At 42.6% G+C, this 14,745-nt stretch overlaps 1 protein-coding gene across 3 annotated transcripts in view; it reads left to right on the top strand.

The window, feature by feature from the left end:
• Positions 1-14,745, top strand: part of NRDE2 (NRDE-2, necessary for RNA interference, domain containing) — a 55,100-nt gene that overhangs the window by 19,580 nt on the left and 20,775 nt on the right. For all 3 annotated transcript variants that reach the window (XM_003939864.4, XM_010350580.3, XM_010350579.3), the window contains exons 4-7: positions 2,075-2,224; positions 10,601-11,048; positions 11,924-12,329; positions 13,989-14,122. In XM_003939864.4, coding sequence (XP_003939913.1) covers positions 2,075-2,224; positions 10,601-11,048; positions 11,924-12,329; positions 13,989-14,122 — 1,138 coding nt within the window. The remainder of the gene's footprint in view (positions 1-2,074; positions 2,225-10,600; positions 11,049-11,923; positions 12,330-13,988; positions 14,123-14,745) is intronic.

Consider the following 14,745-nt stretch of genomic DNA (forward strand, 5'->3'; position numbering starts at 1 on the left):
ACTTGTCCTTTTTTATAGCTGAGGAAAATGAGTTTTAAAGGATTTCCCGAAACCGCACAGGAACTATCTTTAGAACTTGAAGGATAGTTAATTTCAGCCTATGCTGAATCATGTCAGGGGATCTTTACAGCTCAGAGTTTTGTGATCCAGATAAAACTGGATAGTTTTATGATTCAGATGGCATTTTTAAGTTTGTTGATATTTTATAGAATAACCTTATTACGATTGTCTTGTCCCTCTTTTTTACTTTCTTGTTATTAACTTATGTATTCTCTTCCTGAGAATGTGACTTGGAAGAATTTTTTCCACATAGACAAGGACTACAGTATTAGGGAGTTGTGAGACTCTTTCCATGATGTCAGGAAAGTGGGTTCATGAGGGTAGCAGACCACATGAGACTCTGTTTCAGGGTGGTGATGAATGGCTTCCCCAGAGGCCACAGCTACTAACTTACCTTGGATTTCTGGGATGAGTTTTCCCTCACCCTCAGGTGGAGGCCCCTCCTTCCTCGCACAGAGCCCAGACTACCACATCCTGCTTCCTTAGCTCAGTAGGAGAGGAAAATGCCTGATTACGCCTCAGGAGTGGTCTGCAGCTGGCTTATACTTTTTTCTTCCGGTTGGCTTTCCATTTCTTTCTCGAATGGCTCAATCAGTTTGCAGTAAGCTCTCCATCTTTTCATTGGCCCTTAGACAGAAAGCCCTCTGCAGTTGTTCTGAAGGGGGATGTGTTAAAATCTCCATACATTAACCTGAGGCTCATCATTCAACAACTATGTATTGAGTAGCTATTTAGTGTTTCTGAAATGTCATTCCATTGTATTGCCTGCCAAGAATAATTAAGAAGCCTCCAGAATCTTTATTTTTACCTGGGCAGAGCTGAAAAGCAGAGATGGAACAAAAGTTAATGGCTGTTTTGACTACTTTGGCAGCTTCTTGTATCAGTAGCATTATCAACTGATTTTCTCTAGAAGATGTTAGATGCCGGGGGGCGGGGTGGGGGTGGGGGTGGGGGGTGGGGGGAACCTTCCCTCCCTCTCAACGCCCCAGGAGTGGTTACTTTTGTATCTGAGCTGAAAGACTGCCAGCTCACACATTGGTTCAGAGAGATAGCTTAGGATCTTGTCTTCCGGGGAGTCTTGTGATTCTGCCCTTTACATACGAGGTCCAGAAGTATAAGCAAAACGGTGAATAAAGTCCAGACTGTAAAAATGAGGCTGAGACCAAGCCTAAGTAATAGTGGAGGCTGAACAGTTCCGAACCATGGCTTTTTAAAGAAATTTTGAGTTAGAATAAAGTAGTCACTTTCAAGTAAGTTAGGTGAAGTTAGGGCAGTGCACATTAATGTCGGTGGTTGTCACCTTTGGAGGTGTGGTAGTTGCCTCTGCCTAGCCCTCCGAGGTGCCTCAGAGCAGGAATACTTTTTAGGAAAAGACCTTGTTTATAAATATACAGGAAATTCAAGTTACAGTAATGTTAATGAAATATTTAAAAGAACTCCTGTATACCTGTATTATTCGGGTTAATTTTTGAGACAAGAAGACTTCTTTTGTTGGTAGAGTGTCATTTAGTGGTGACAGGTTTTGCTTTATTATCATTTACTTATTTTTTTGAGACAGAGTCTCACCCTGTCGCCCAGGCTGGAGTGCAGTGGTGCGATCTTGGCTCGCTGCAACCTCTGCCTTCTGGGTTCAAGTTATTCTCCTGCCTCAGCCTCCCACATAGCTGGGATTACAGGTGCGTGCCACTGTGCCTGGCTAATTTTTGTATTTTTAGTAGAGATGGGGTTTCACCATGTTGGTCAGGCTGGTCTTGAACTCCTGGCCTCGTGATCCGCCTGCCTCGGCCTCCCGAAGTGCTGGGAGTATAGGCGTGAGCCATCACGCCCAGCCTTCCCTTATTTTTTAAAACTCTTTGCCCAGAGCGAGAGTCCTCTTCCATCTCTATGGCACATGTACATTTTATGTATTTCGATATATTTGATGCCATGTGGAATTCGAAGTGTTTAATATTGCTGAAAATGCCAACTGTGTCAGTGGAAGATTTTTAAAGTCCCTTCTTCCTTTGTCCCACAGTCAAGGAAATAATGCTGCAGCTGATACTGGACATCGCTTTGTTTGGCTTGAGGACATTCAGGCTGTGACAGGAGAAACCTTCAGAACAGATAAGAAACCAGATCCTGCAAACTGGGAGTACAAGTCTCTCTACCGAGGGGATATAGCAAGGTAGCCACCTTGTTTAGCCTGATTTTCGCCGTTGGAAAGTAACTTTTTTCTCCTCGGAGCTCTCTTAGCACTGTCTGTCTCCCTGTTTCTCTCTCTCATCAATTCTGTTGGTTTTTATTACATTGTTCAGGCACATGTCTCATCTCATATTCTAAAATGAAAGCTTAACACTTGAAGGTAAGTCAGATTAAGCTTACTTCTCCCTGGTGCTTGGCATAGTGCCTGGCACCGAAGGTGTTCGATTAATATTTGTTAATAAGTGAATCCAAAAGTACCTTATAATAAGTAATTGTGACAGAATATCTGGTAACCATTCAGTCTAACCTATATGCCGTCTTTAAAAGTTGCAAAGCTTTTTATTTACCCCCCACATCTGTCATTGAAAAAATGGCATTTAGTGGTAAGGACATTTTCAAAATGTTTCTAGCATACACCATCAGATAATCATAAAAATAGGTGATATATGCTTTAGTAATGAGTTTGAACTTATCCCCTCTAATCTGGCAATCAAAAATATTTGAGTACTTACTAAACCCTTTAGGCCAAGCTTGTCCAACCCATGGCCCTTGGGCTTCATGTGGTCTAGGATGGTTTTGAGTGAGGCCCAACCCAAATTTGTAAACTTTATTAAAACATTATGACATTTTTTTGTGATTTTTCTTTCTTTCTTTCTTTCTTTCTTTCTTTCTTTTTTTTTTTTTTTAAAAACTCATCAGCTATCAATAGCATTAGTATATTTTATGTGTGGCCCAAGACAATTCTTCATCCAGTGGGGCCCAGGGAACCCAAAATATTGGGTACTGTATTAGTTCATTTTCATACTGTTATGAAGAAATACCTGAGAGTGGATAATTTATAAAGAAAAAGAGGTTTAATGGATTCACAGTTCCACATGGCTGGGGAGGCCTTAAATTATGGTGGAAGGTGAAAAGGGAGTGAAGTTGTGCTTCTATGGTGGCTGGTAAGAGAGCATGTGCAGGATAACTGCCCTTTGTAAAACCATCAGATCTCGTGACACTTATTCACTATCATGAGAATGGCACAGGGAAGACCCGCTCCCATGATTCAGTTCCCTAACGCTGGGCTCCTCCCATGACGTGGGGATTATGGGAGCTACAATTCAAGATGAGATTTGGTTGCAGATTCAGCCAAATCATATCTGATACCCCTGCTTTAGATATTTAGTACTTTGTAAGAAACTGTTGGGAACTTAAAGAACAGTAACACACAATCTGTTTCCAAACAGTTTACAGATAATGAGAGTTGAAGATAGAGAATCATCAGTTGTGGAATAAAAAGCCAAGAGGAGATCTTGGAAATCTTTATTCTTTATAGGCCAATGACTTTGTGAAATAAATTTCAGTTTCCATTACTTTGCTGTATCTCTGAATTTTAATCCTGTTGTCACTCATCCCGACATTCTACCTCACCACATAGGCAATTCCAACTAAAATTTCCTTCCTGCTAAGTTAATAACAGTTGTTTTCTTCAGTACATATTTGATCTACCTACTGTCAATGGAAACTTCATGGTTGAGTATAAATGACCATTATATTTTCAATGTATTAATGTATTTTTCAGTAATCTTAATGCTCCCTGAGGTATTATTTGGTTTTCCATGCCACCGCAGGGCACTGCCCCAGATGTGGTAGATCCCAATAAAAAATGGGGCAGTCAACAGAGATTGGACATGAGGTAGTGGCCGTGGTGCTGTATACATTGTTTCACTTAAGTTACCCTGTCTGATCATCACAGCTGCTCTGTGAAGAGGAGGAGAGCTCTTTCATTTTACAAATGAGGCAGAGGAATCACAGAGAGGTTAAGTAACTGCACAAGGTCATGCAGCCAGGCAGCAGCAAGGTTGGAATTTGAACCCTTATGTCTCTGCCCACATTTCAAATGTTCTTTCACTGCCCATGCAGAAAGATGAGACAGGGTATGTGGTAGGACGTTTTCTAGCTTTGGAAACAGAGGACTCTGGTTGTCATCCTGACTTTGCCATTTACTAGCAATATAGTCCCAGGCAAGTCACCTGACCTGTCTGAGCCTCCATTTCTTCATTTGTAAATTGGAAATTGTAACTTCTGCCGTGCCTTGCACTTAAATATCAGAATATTTGACACAGAATTGGAAATTGGTGTGTAAATATAAAGGGTTAATATTTATTAAAAGATGAAAAGAGGAGGATTTACTAAGAAAGAGTGGCTTCTGAGCTTTTGCTAATGAATGGCACAGACCTTAGGAAGAGAGTCACTGGAGACAGCCTGATGAATCTAAACCACAAGGGTACTGCTGCTAGAGGGCTTAGCCCATTGTGATTTCCTAGCAATTCGGTAAAGTTTACACAAGATACATCTTGCCTGGATTAATAGCTATATAACTTTTAGTATTCAGGTCTGGGAAGTTATCGATCTCATGGCACTCTGAGCTATTAAGAGGAAAGTGGGAATACTGTCACTGAGCAATAGGCTCAATGCCCCAAGTGCATAGAAGTCAATACGATGGCACCAGCTTTCAAGAAAAGAAGCAACTTTATGGCAAGATCGACAGGAGGTAGCACTTGAAGCTGTCACCCCCAGATGAGATCTGTGTTTTATAGGAAGAGAGTAACTGTGAGGGAGCTAGGAAAATGGATCGAGGCGTGGTTTGATTGGTTATGCAGACAGGCAGTGTAGGGTTCTTGGCACTTAAGTTCATATTGCAGCAGCTCCCCTCACTTCTTAATTTGGTCCATGCTCCTTGGTTCAGGTGTCTTGGTTCCCTATGCAGTGGACCTTTTTGTTCCCTGGCTTTGGGGTCACCAGTTGTGCACACTTGATTCATCTGCACGTGCTCGTGACATGCAAGCTGTGGGTCCAGTGCAACTGAAAAAAAAACTCATCATTCTGTTGTTGACAAAGTGGAACTAGTTGATTCTGCAGTTCACAATTTTATGTCAGGTACTGAATTTTCACACTTTAGGAGGAACACTGACACACCGAGAGCACTGAAATGAAGGTGAACAGTTAGGATTTGACTAGCACTGTCATGTGAGGACTAGATGGGCATTTGGCCTAGGCAGGGATATGATCATTGTCTTTTTTTCTTTTTTTCCCCCTCCCACCTCCGATCATTGTCTTTAAGCTTTGTTGGACTGTCCCTTGGAGGCTGGATTGACAGTATTTTGTGTGGCTTGTGAAGTCAGAACCAGTACTAATGAGTGGAAGTTCCAGGAAGTCACATTTGGCTCAGTGTAGAGTAGCATATCTTCTACTCATGTGAGCATCCCGCAGTGACACTGGGTGTCGAGTATTATGGTAAGCAGGGGTTAGGTTCTAAAGTTAGTATATAACTTGAAAATTGAAGTCAAACTATATTTGGAAAATTCCTTAAGACTAATATACTGTCTGATGGTGAAGTTTAGCTCAGTTTTTCTCCATTTTTGGAATAGATTGTTATTTCTTTGGCTATACACCAGATAAAATACTTGGCTTATGTTTAGGAGCCAACTTTGATAAAATAATAATAATTTAAACTTATCTAACCCTCATTATATGGCAGACACTCTTCTAAGGACTTTACATATATAAACATTTTTGGCCAAGTGCAGTGACCCATACCTGTAGTAGACCCAGCACTTTGGGAGGCCAACACAGGAGGATGGATTCAGGCCAGGAGTTCAAGACAAGGCTGAGCAACATAGTGAATCTGTATCCCTACAAAAATTTTAAAACTTAGCTGAGTATGGTGGCATGTGCCTATAGTCCCAGCTATTCGGGTGGCTAACTAAGGTGGGAGGACTGCTTGAAGGAGTTTGAGGCTGCAGTGAGCTATGATTGCATCATAGCACTCCAGCCTGGGCAACAGAGGGAGACCCTAAAAAATTTTTTTTAGTCATCTGCTCTGGCTCACAACTGTAATCCCAGCACTTTGAGAGGCTAAGGTGGGTAGATTGCTTGAAGTCAGGAGTTCGAGACCAGCTTGGCCAATATGGTGAAACCCTGTCTCTACTAAAAGTATAAAAATTAGCCAGGTGTGGTGGCACACACCTGTAATCCCAGCTACGCAAGAGTGTGAGGCATGAGAGTCGCTTGAACCTGGGAGGTGGAGGTTGCCGTGAGTCACGATTGAGATCGTGCCACTGCACTCCAGCCTGGGCAACAGAGCGAGACTCTGTCTCAAAAAAAAAAATTAATAGCAACTGCATGATATAGGCATGCTATTTGCATTTTACAGATGAGGAAACTGAGGCACAGACCGATCATTTTAAATTTTATTTTATATATTTTTAACTTGATCACAGTCACCCAACTAGTAAATAGTGGGGTTGGAATTTGGACTGACCAGTCTGGCACTGTGAGGGCATTGAGAATGGAAGCCAAGCAAGGAAAGGCAAGTCCGTGTTGCCAGCCCCACTCCTCCTGGGGTGCAGACCCACTGAGTAGATTTTGGGCAGAATGGTGTGCTCCAGTAAAATGCACTCTATCTTCCTCTGCCCCTCCCCGCTCCCTGCGTTTTTAGTTTTGTTTTGTTTATGGCCAAGTGCCAGTAGCTGCATTCATTTAAATTAAATATACATACGGCATTCATGGAATGTTGAAACAAAGTGGGGGTTCCTACTTCTGGAATTATTCAGGTGAAAGTTAGCTGATTTTGTTTTTGTTTTTTGAGCCAGAGCCTTGCTCTGTTGCCCAGGCTGGAGTGCAGTGGTGCCGTCTTGGCTCACAGGGTTGCAGCGATTCCCATGCCTCAGCCTCCCAAGTAGCTGGGACTACAGGCATGTACCACCACACCCGGCTAATCTTTGTGTTTTTAGTAGAGACAGGGTTTCACCATGTTGGCTGGTCTCAAATTCTTGGCCTTAACTGATCTACCCACCTCAGCCTCCCGAGGTGCTGGGATCACAGATGTGAGCCACCATGCCCAGCCATTAGTTGATTATTTGATAAGGATTTTATAGGAAAAATGCCTTCATTTGGGAGGATATTGTGTTAAATTATAGCCTAGGTTCTAATTATTAAGATCTTATGCTAAGTAAATTGGATACAACCTAAATGTCTAACAGTAGGGAAGTGGTTAAATAAATTATGGCACATCCATCCAATGGAACAGTTTGAAGTCAATAAAAATTATATTTTCTAAGATTAATGGTATGCAGAAATGCTTATAAGTAGGAAGGATGGCTTGAAACTATTTTCACCTGGAATTTCACTAATTTCACTAATAAACTAATTTCACTTGGAATTATTCAAGTGAAAGTTAGCTGATTTTGTTTTTGTTTTTTGAGACAGAGCCTTGCTCTGTTGCCCAGGCTGGAGTGATATCAACTGTTTTTAAAAAGGACGTCTGGATGTGGTGGCTCACATCTGTAATTCCAGCACTTTGAGAGGCTGAGGTGGGCAGATCACCTGAGGTCGGGAGTTTGAGACCAACCTGACCATCATGGAGAAACCCCGTCTTTACTAAAAATACAAAATTAGCTGGGTGTGGTGGTGCATGTATGTAATCCCAGCTATACGGGGGCCTGAGGCAAGAGAATCGCTTGAACCCGGGAGGCGGAGGTTGCAGTGAGCCGGCATCGCACCATTGCGTTCCAGCCTGGGCAACAAGAGCAAAACTCTGCTTCAGACAAAACAAAACAAAACAAAACAAAAACTAAAGGATATATGTGCACACAGTAAATACACACTGAAAGACATGTAGCGTCTGAAAGTAGATAGTAATATAGGCCGGTAACATGTTTTTTCCTTCTCTTATCATTTTCATCTAATTTACACAAATGCAGCTGTTAAAGTCAGAACAGTAAACATTTTTCAGGAGTTTTCATGAATATCTGAAATACTGTATATTTTTTGTGAGACTAATGAGGAATCAATAGTATTAACAGAGAATTAAGGAGAACAAAACTAGCTTTCTAACTTCAAGTTTGTTCCTTAGGGAATGACAGCCTCGTTTAGAACTACATTAGTGCTATTTTATTTCATCACACCTTTGTTAAGGTCGTTTTTGACTCATAAATGGAATGGCAAGAGATTATCATGCGAAAATCCAGAAAGAATTGGGAGTGAGACTAAAGGGTTTGAGAGAGAATGTTTATGTCTGTGTGAGAAAATAGTCCCCTCCAGTGGAATGCACCGTGTGTGGTTAGTGAGTGGAGCAGAGGCACTCAGAGAGGGGACCTGTTGGCGGTGGAGAAGCCATAGAGGTGATGGGAGAGAGCCCGGCCCCGAACCAGGGTGAAGTGGAGCAGTGCGTCCTGGGAGCTGACAGAAGATGAAGGCAGTTCTCCCCTGCCTTTTGCTCCCCACAGCATTTCCAGTTTTATTAGGAAAAAATTTTAATACACAGTAAAAATTGAAAGAATTTTACAGTGAATGCTCGTATTCCTGCCCCTACGTCTACCATTAACCTTGTACTATACTTGCTTATCATATCTGTCCGTCCATCAACCCATCTTATTTTTTTGATGCATTTCAAAGTACACTTAGATCAATAAACAACCCCCCAACTACTTCAGTGTGTGTATTATTAACTAGAGGTCAGTATTTAGTTTTATTCTTTTGATTGAAAATTTACATGCAGTGTAAATGCACAAAGCTTCATTCTCTTGAATTCTGGCAAACATAAACATGCCTGTATAACCCAAACCTCTATTAAAATGTGAAATATTACCATGACCCCCAAAAGTGTCCTCGTGCTCTTTCTGGTCTCTGCACCCCATCCTCCCAGAGGCAATCACTGTTCTAATTTTTTTCCACCATCAATTAGTTTTTACCTGTTCTAAAATGCACGTAAGTGGAATTACACAGTGTGTACTCTTTTGTATCTGGCTTCTTTCAGTCAGCGTAATGTTTTTGAGATCCATCCATCCGTAAGGCACTTAACAGTAGCTTGTTTTTACTGCTGGTAGTGTTGCATTGTATGGCTATACCTCCATTTACTTTTCTGTCTTTTGTTGGTGAACATGTGGACGCTTTCAGTGTTCGGCTGCTAGGAATAAAGCTGCTGAGAACATTCGTGCTCACGTCTCTGTGTAGACATGTGCTTTCCTTTTTCTTGGGTAAATACGTAGGAATAGAATTGCTGGGTCATAGGTCAGGTCTGTGTTTAGTTTTTTAAGAAATAGCCAGATCTTTTCCCAAAGTGATTATACCAGTTTACATTCCCGCTGACAGCAGATGAGAGTTCTGATCACTCCCCAGGTTACTCACCAACATGTGGTGTTGTCAGCCTTTTAAATATTAAAAACTGTTCTAGTTGGTGTGTGGGGTACCTCATTGTGGTTTTAATTTGCCTGTCCTTGTTGACTAATGATACTGAGTATTTTTTTATGTGCTTATTGGCTATTCATGTCTTCTTTTGTGGAATTTCAGTTCAGATCTTTTGTCCATTTTTAAAATTGAGTTGTTTGCTAACATACATACAGAAAAATGTACAATTTTCCTTAGCTTTTGCCTGTGCAAATATTTAGTAGTCATGTGTTTGTTAACTCTGGGGACACCTACACGTTCCATAAAAGCATTGTAGAACCCAGCCTCTTTCTCTAGAGTAGAAAATAACCAAGTGTAATTTCATTTGACATACTTTGTTTCAGGATTAAAAAAAGAATCTTAGGCCTCTATGTTATCTTCTTAAGTAGGGATACAGGAAAATATTAAAGAAACAGGACTAGTCTAGGAGACAGATGATCCAGGTTCCCAGGCCTGTGTCATTTAAGAACAGTTAAGAGAGGGGAAGATGAGGCCGGGCGCGGTGGCTCACGCCTATAATCCCACCACTTTGGGAGGCCGAGGCGGGTGGATCACGAGGTCAAGAGATCAAGACCATCCTGGTCAACATGGTGAAACCCCGTCTCTACTAAAAATACAAAAATTAGCCGGGCATGGTGGCGCATGCCTGTAGTCCCAGCTACTAGGGAGGCTGAGGCAGGAGAATTGCCTGAACCCAGGAGGCGGAGGTTGTGGTGAGCCGAGATCGTGCCATTGCACTCCAGCCTGGGTAACAAAAGCGAAACCCCGTCTCAAAAAAAAAAAAAAGAGGGAAGATGATTATTGCCTTGCCTGTCACATGTGGCTGTGATGATCGAATAACATAATGTGTGTGACAGTTCTTTACAAGGCTTCAGGAAAATAGAAATTACTAAGATCTAGCAGACAGGCATGATCTTAAATTCATGAGATGTTAATGAAAAGCTGAAGTGTTACAGGAAGAAGTCAAGCCAAGCAGAAAGAAAGTTAATTGCTGGTCCTTGTATATCTCCAAATAGAAACACTTTGAAGGTAAGGTGAATTTGGCTAGATGCAATTAACTTGCATAACAAGAGTCTAATGAGCCTTCAATCATTCAGAGGTAGTGCACATATTCCCTCAGTAACATTTTTTCTTTTCCTAATATAAGATACAAGAGGAAAGGAGACTCCTGCCTTGGCATTAATCCTGCGAAGCAACGCATATCTTGGGAAGGGACTTCCACAGAGAAGAAGCATTCACACAAGCAGGTTGAACGCTATTTTACTAAGAAGAGTGTGGGGTTAATGAACATCGATGGAGTTGCCATTAGCAGTAAAACTGAACCTCCATCATCTGACCCCGCCTCCTTTATACCAGTGAAGGACTTGGAAGATGCAGCTCCTGTTACAACCTGGTTGAATCCTCTGGGGATTTATGATCAGTCAACTACACAGTGGTTACAAGGACAGGGTCCTCCAGAGCAGGAATCCAAGCAGCCAGACACACAGCCAGACAGCGAGAGTGCGGCTCTCAAGGCCAGGGTGGAGGAGTTCAACAGGAGGGTGCGGGAGAATCCGCGGGATACGCAGCTGTGGATGGCATTTGTTGCTTTTCAGGTATGTGTTGCCATCCCAGTTCTCTTACCTTAGAGGAACATTCATGATTGTGGGCGAACTGATGGACTCTGCAGCAGTTTTTGAGCTTATGAGGAAATTTGACACTGGGTATACAGAGATGATTAGAAGAGAGCCTTTGCCCTGAGCTTGCTCAAAAGTCCATTGAGGAAGATGGCCATGTGAAGAATGAGTGCACCCTGGGGTAGTAAATGCTGTAATGTGTAACTTGGGAGTGGAGTGAGAGGTGACTTACAGTGAGGGAGGAGAAAGGGCTACCAAGAAGGAAAAGGGGAAACTGGAACACAATCGTGAAAGAAGAGGCGTTCACCAGATAGGGAGAGGCATTCCTGAAGTACACAGAAAGGGCAGAGCTCACAGAATTGTGAAAGAGAAAGGGCTGCCCAGTGTATTACCCAGTTAGAGCCATGCGCTCCCTTTGGAAAACGTATGGGTTTGTCTGAGTCCCTCGTTTTGAACCAGTCATACAATTACCATATTTTGTCCCACATTTGGCCCTTTTATTGGTAATGTCTGCTCTTAAGAAAGACTTTCAAGGCATTGTTTGTTAGTCATTGATATAGAAATCAAAGTTTCAAATGACAAAAAGTGGACAGTTAAGTAATAAACACAAGATCAGATATACCAGGTGACACAAGCACCTTAGGATCCAAATAAGCACAAGATCAGATATACCAGGTGACACAAGCACCTTAGGATCCAAATTTTCTTTAAAAGAAATTGTGGCAAACCAGTGATTTAAGAAAATCTGAATGACATTTCCCTAGGGGGTGGTAAGAAAGTCGCTAAGCATTGTTGAAACTCTCAGGATCCCCCAGGTCTATTTGCATTTGTAAATTGGTGTTTTTGTTGTTGAGGACGAGGTCATGAAAAGTCCTGGCCTGTATGCCATCGAGGAAGGAGAGCAGGAAAAGCGAAAGAGGTCCCTGAAGCTCATTCTGGAGAAGAAGCTGGCCATTCTGGAGCGGGCCATTGAGAGCAACCAGAGCAGTGTGGATCTGAAACTGGCCAAGCTGAAGCTCTGCACAGAGTTCTGGGAGCCCTCCACTCTGGTCAAAGAGTGGCAGAAACTGATATTTTTACATCCCAATAATACGGTCCTTTGGCAGAAATACCTTTTGTTTTGCCAGAGCCAGTTTAGTACCTTTTCAATATCAAAAATTCACAGTCTTTATGGAAAATGCTTGAGCACCTTGTCTGCTGTGAAGGATGGCAGCATCTTATCTCACCCTGCGTTGCCTGGCACAGAAGAGGCCATGTTTGGTAAGGAGATAACCAGATCCAGTTATGTGGGAGGAGTTAGACTTTCTTTTGGCTTTACTTGAAAATGAAAATCTGTTTTTGCTTTATTCTAGAAAAAGTCTAAATTGTTTGATAGAAGTGATTTTTTAAAAATAGTATTATGGGCTGGGCGCGGTGGCTCAAGCCTGTAATCCCAGCACTTTGGGAGGCCGAGGTGGGTGGATCACAAGGTCAAGAGATCGAGACCATCCTGGTCAACATGGTGAAACCCCGTCTCTACTAAAGGTGCAAAAAATTAGCTGGGCATGGTGGCGCGTGCCTGTAATCCCAGCTACTCAGGAGGCTGAGGCAGGAGAATTGCCTGAACCCAGGAGGCGGAGGTTGTGGTGAGCCGAGATTGCGCCATTGCACTCCAGCCTGGGTAACAAGAGCGAAACTCCGCCTTAAAAAAAAAAAAAAACAAATAGTATTATGACTCTTCTTGATAACAGATTTGCCCCCAGCTCCCAGGACGGGTGGGGGCAATAGAGCCAGTAGAGTTAAGAAAATATCACTGGACAGGGTTCTGCTTATTAACCAAGTAAACATAGGCCAGTCTCTTAACTGCTTTGGCAGTTGATGGCCTTATCTGTTGAGATGCTTGTACCTATCTCACCCAATTATAGAGTCCCTGGCAGTAATGTCCGTGAGACGCCCTGACTGAGAACCATTGCATAAATAGAAGTCGTGGGTATTACTATGCTGTTAACATTTTTGGTGTGTCCTGAAGGAGCCTGGATTATAAATTTTGGCAGTAATGAGATGTCGGAGGCTGCATGTTATGCAGAGCCAGAGTAATCACTCTTGACCTTGAATCCTGAAGGCTTTACCTCTGTGTCCTTGGGCACGTGAAGGCTCTGCTGTGTCCTTGGGCAAGTCCTCTTTGAGCTCTGTTTTCTCTGTCAGCAGCAATGCTATAAACCTGCTTTACAGGACTGTGGTGTGCAGTGAAGGAGATAATCTGTGACGAGTCTAGCTCAGTGTCCGGCACAGAGCGGGGATTGATTTGATCACGACCCCTGCTGTTGCACGTTAATTCCTGTTGGCATCTAAAGATAGAAATGCATTGCTCCCAAAATGATAAGCATGTGTCACACTGACACAGAGTCTTGAATTTGTTACTGCTTGTGATCTACTCAAATAGCTGTTATTTAGTATCTGGAATTGTACCACAAGTAAGATGAACTGCAGCGTTCAGACGTGGAATCTTGATTTGTTTACAGCCGACTCTGAACATGGGATGAAAGTTGCTGGTGACTCATGCCATCTAGTGATCAATTGAATACAGCTCTTTGCTTTCTGATAAAAATTTGCTACGCCATCCTTTTTCTATTGTTTTTCTTGTAATAATGAACTCTGATTATTTGATAGCATTCAGACCAACCTCTTGACTTATTTTTATGTACTATATACAGTTTTTATTATTAATATTTGTGTTCTGTGTTTTGTACAAGAATTAGAACAAACCTACTTGGATTGTAATACTGTTTGAGTCACTGTAAATCAGGGCATGTATCACAGCTTTGGAAATTAACAGTGATTGCAGGTAAAGGTGTGTTAATTGCCTGTTTTTGAGAAGTCACGTTCTTTCCCTTTAATGGTACCAACCAGGCCTCTTCCCCTCTGCCGTCCTGTTTGCAGCCCTCTTTCTTCAGCACTGCCACTTTCTGCGGCAGGCCGGCCACTCTGAGAAGGCCATCTCATTGTTCCAGGCCATGGTGGACTTCACATTCTTCAAACCCGACAGCCTGAAAGATATGCCTACCAAAGGACAGGTACCCAGCTCGGCTCACCTCATCTCTCTCCTTTCTATCTCCTTCTCTGGAGGGAGAGGGGGAAGGTGTGGGTAATGAGAGGTGGCGGTAGTGTTTTTAAAATACCATATCCTCCTTTATATCAGTCTGCTGAGGAGGACTTCTGAGAAATAGTCCACTTATCCAAGCAGTTTTGTAATGAAACTAGTGAGATGTGGATAGGTAAAAGAAGCTTCCCCCTCCTTCACAACATAAGGGCTTTCTGAGGACCCACCCTGGAAGCCTGCCTCCCTCCCTCCCTGCCTTCTTTCCTCCCTCCCTTCCTCCCTTCCTTCCTTCCTCCCTTCCTCCCTTCCTTCCTTCCTCCCTTCCTCCCTTCCTTCCTTCCTTCCTTCCCCTCTTCTCTTTCTGCCTTTGTTTCAGTGCTGGTTAGCTCCCCCAGTCAGGGAAGCAGTTGTCATGCCATTTTAAACCTTCTATGAAGGTTTACTGTCTCTTCCACCCTTGTACGTTCCAGTTTGGGTCTTGCATCACTTCCCCAATGAACCTAATAAGTACCCACAATCTTTGCTAGAGTTCAAATGAAATGACACGTAGGCACCTTGTCAGCCATGATCCTGATGGGGAAGGATTAATCTTTTAGA

This window comes from Saimiri boliviensis, chromosome 2, assembly GCF_048565385.1.
Source record: "Saimiri boliviensis isolate mSaiBol1 chromosome 2, mSaiBol1.pri, whole genome shotgun sequence".
Taxonomy (NCBI): Eukaryota; Metazoa; Chordata; class Mammalia; order Primates; family Cebidae; genus Saimiri; species Saimiri boliviensis.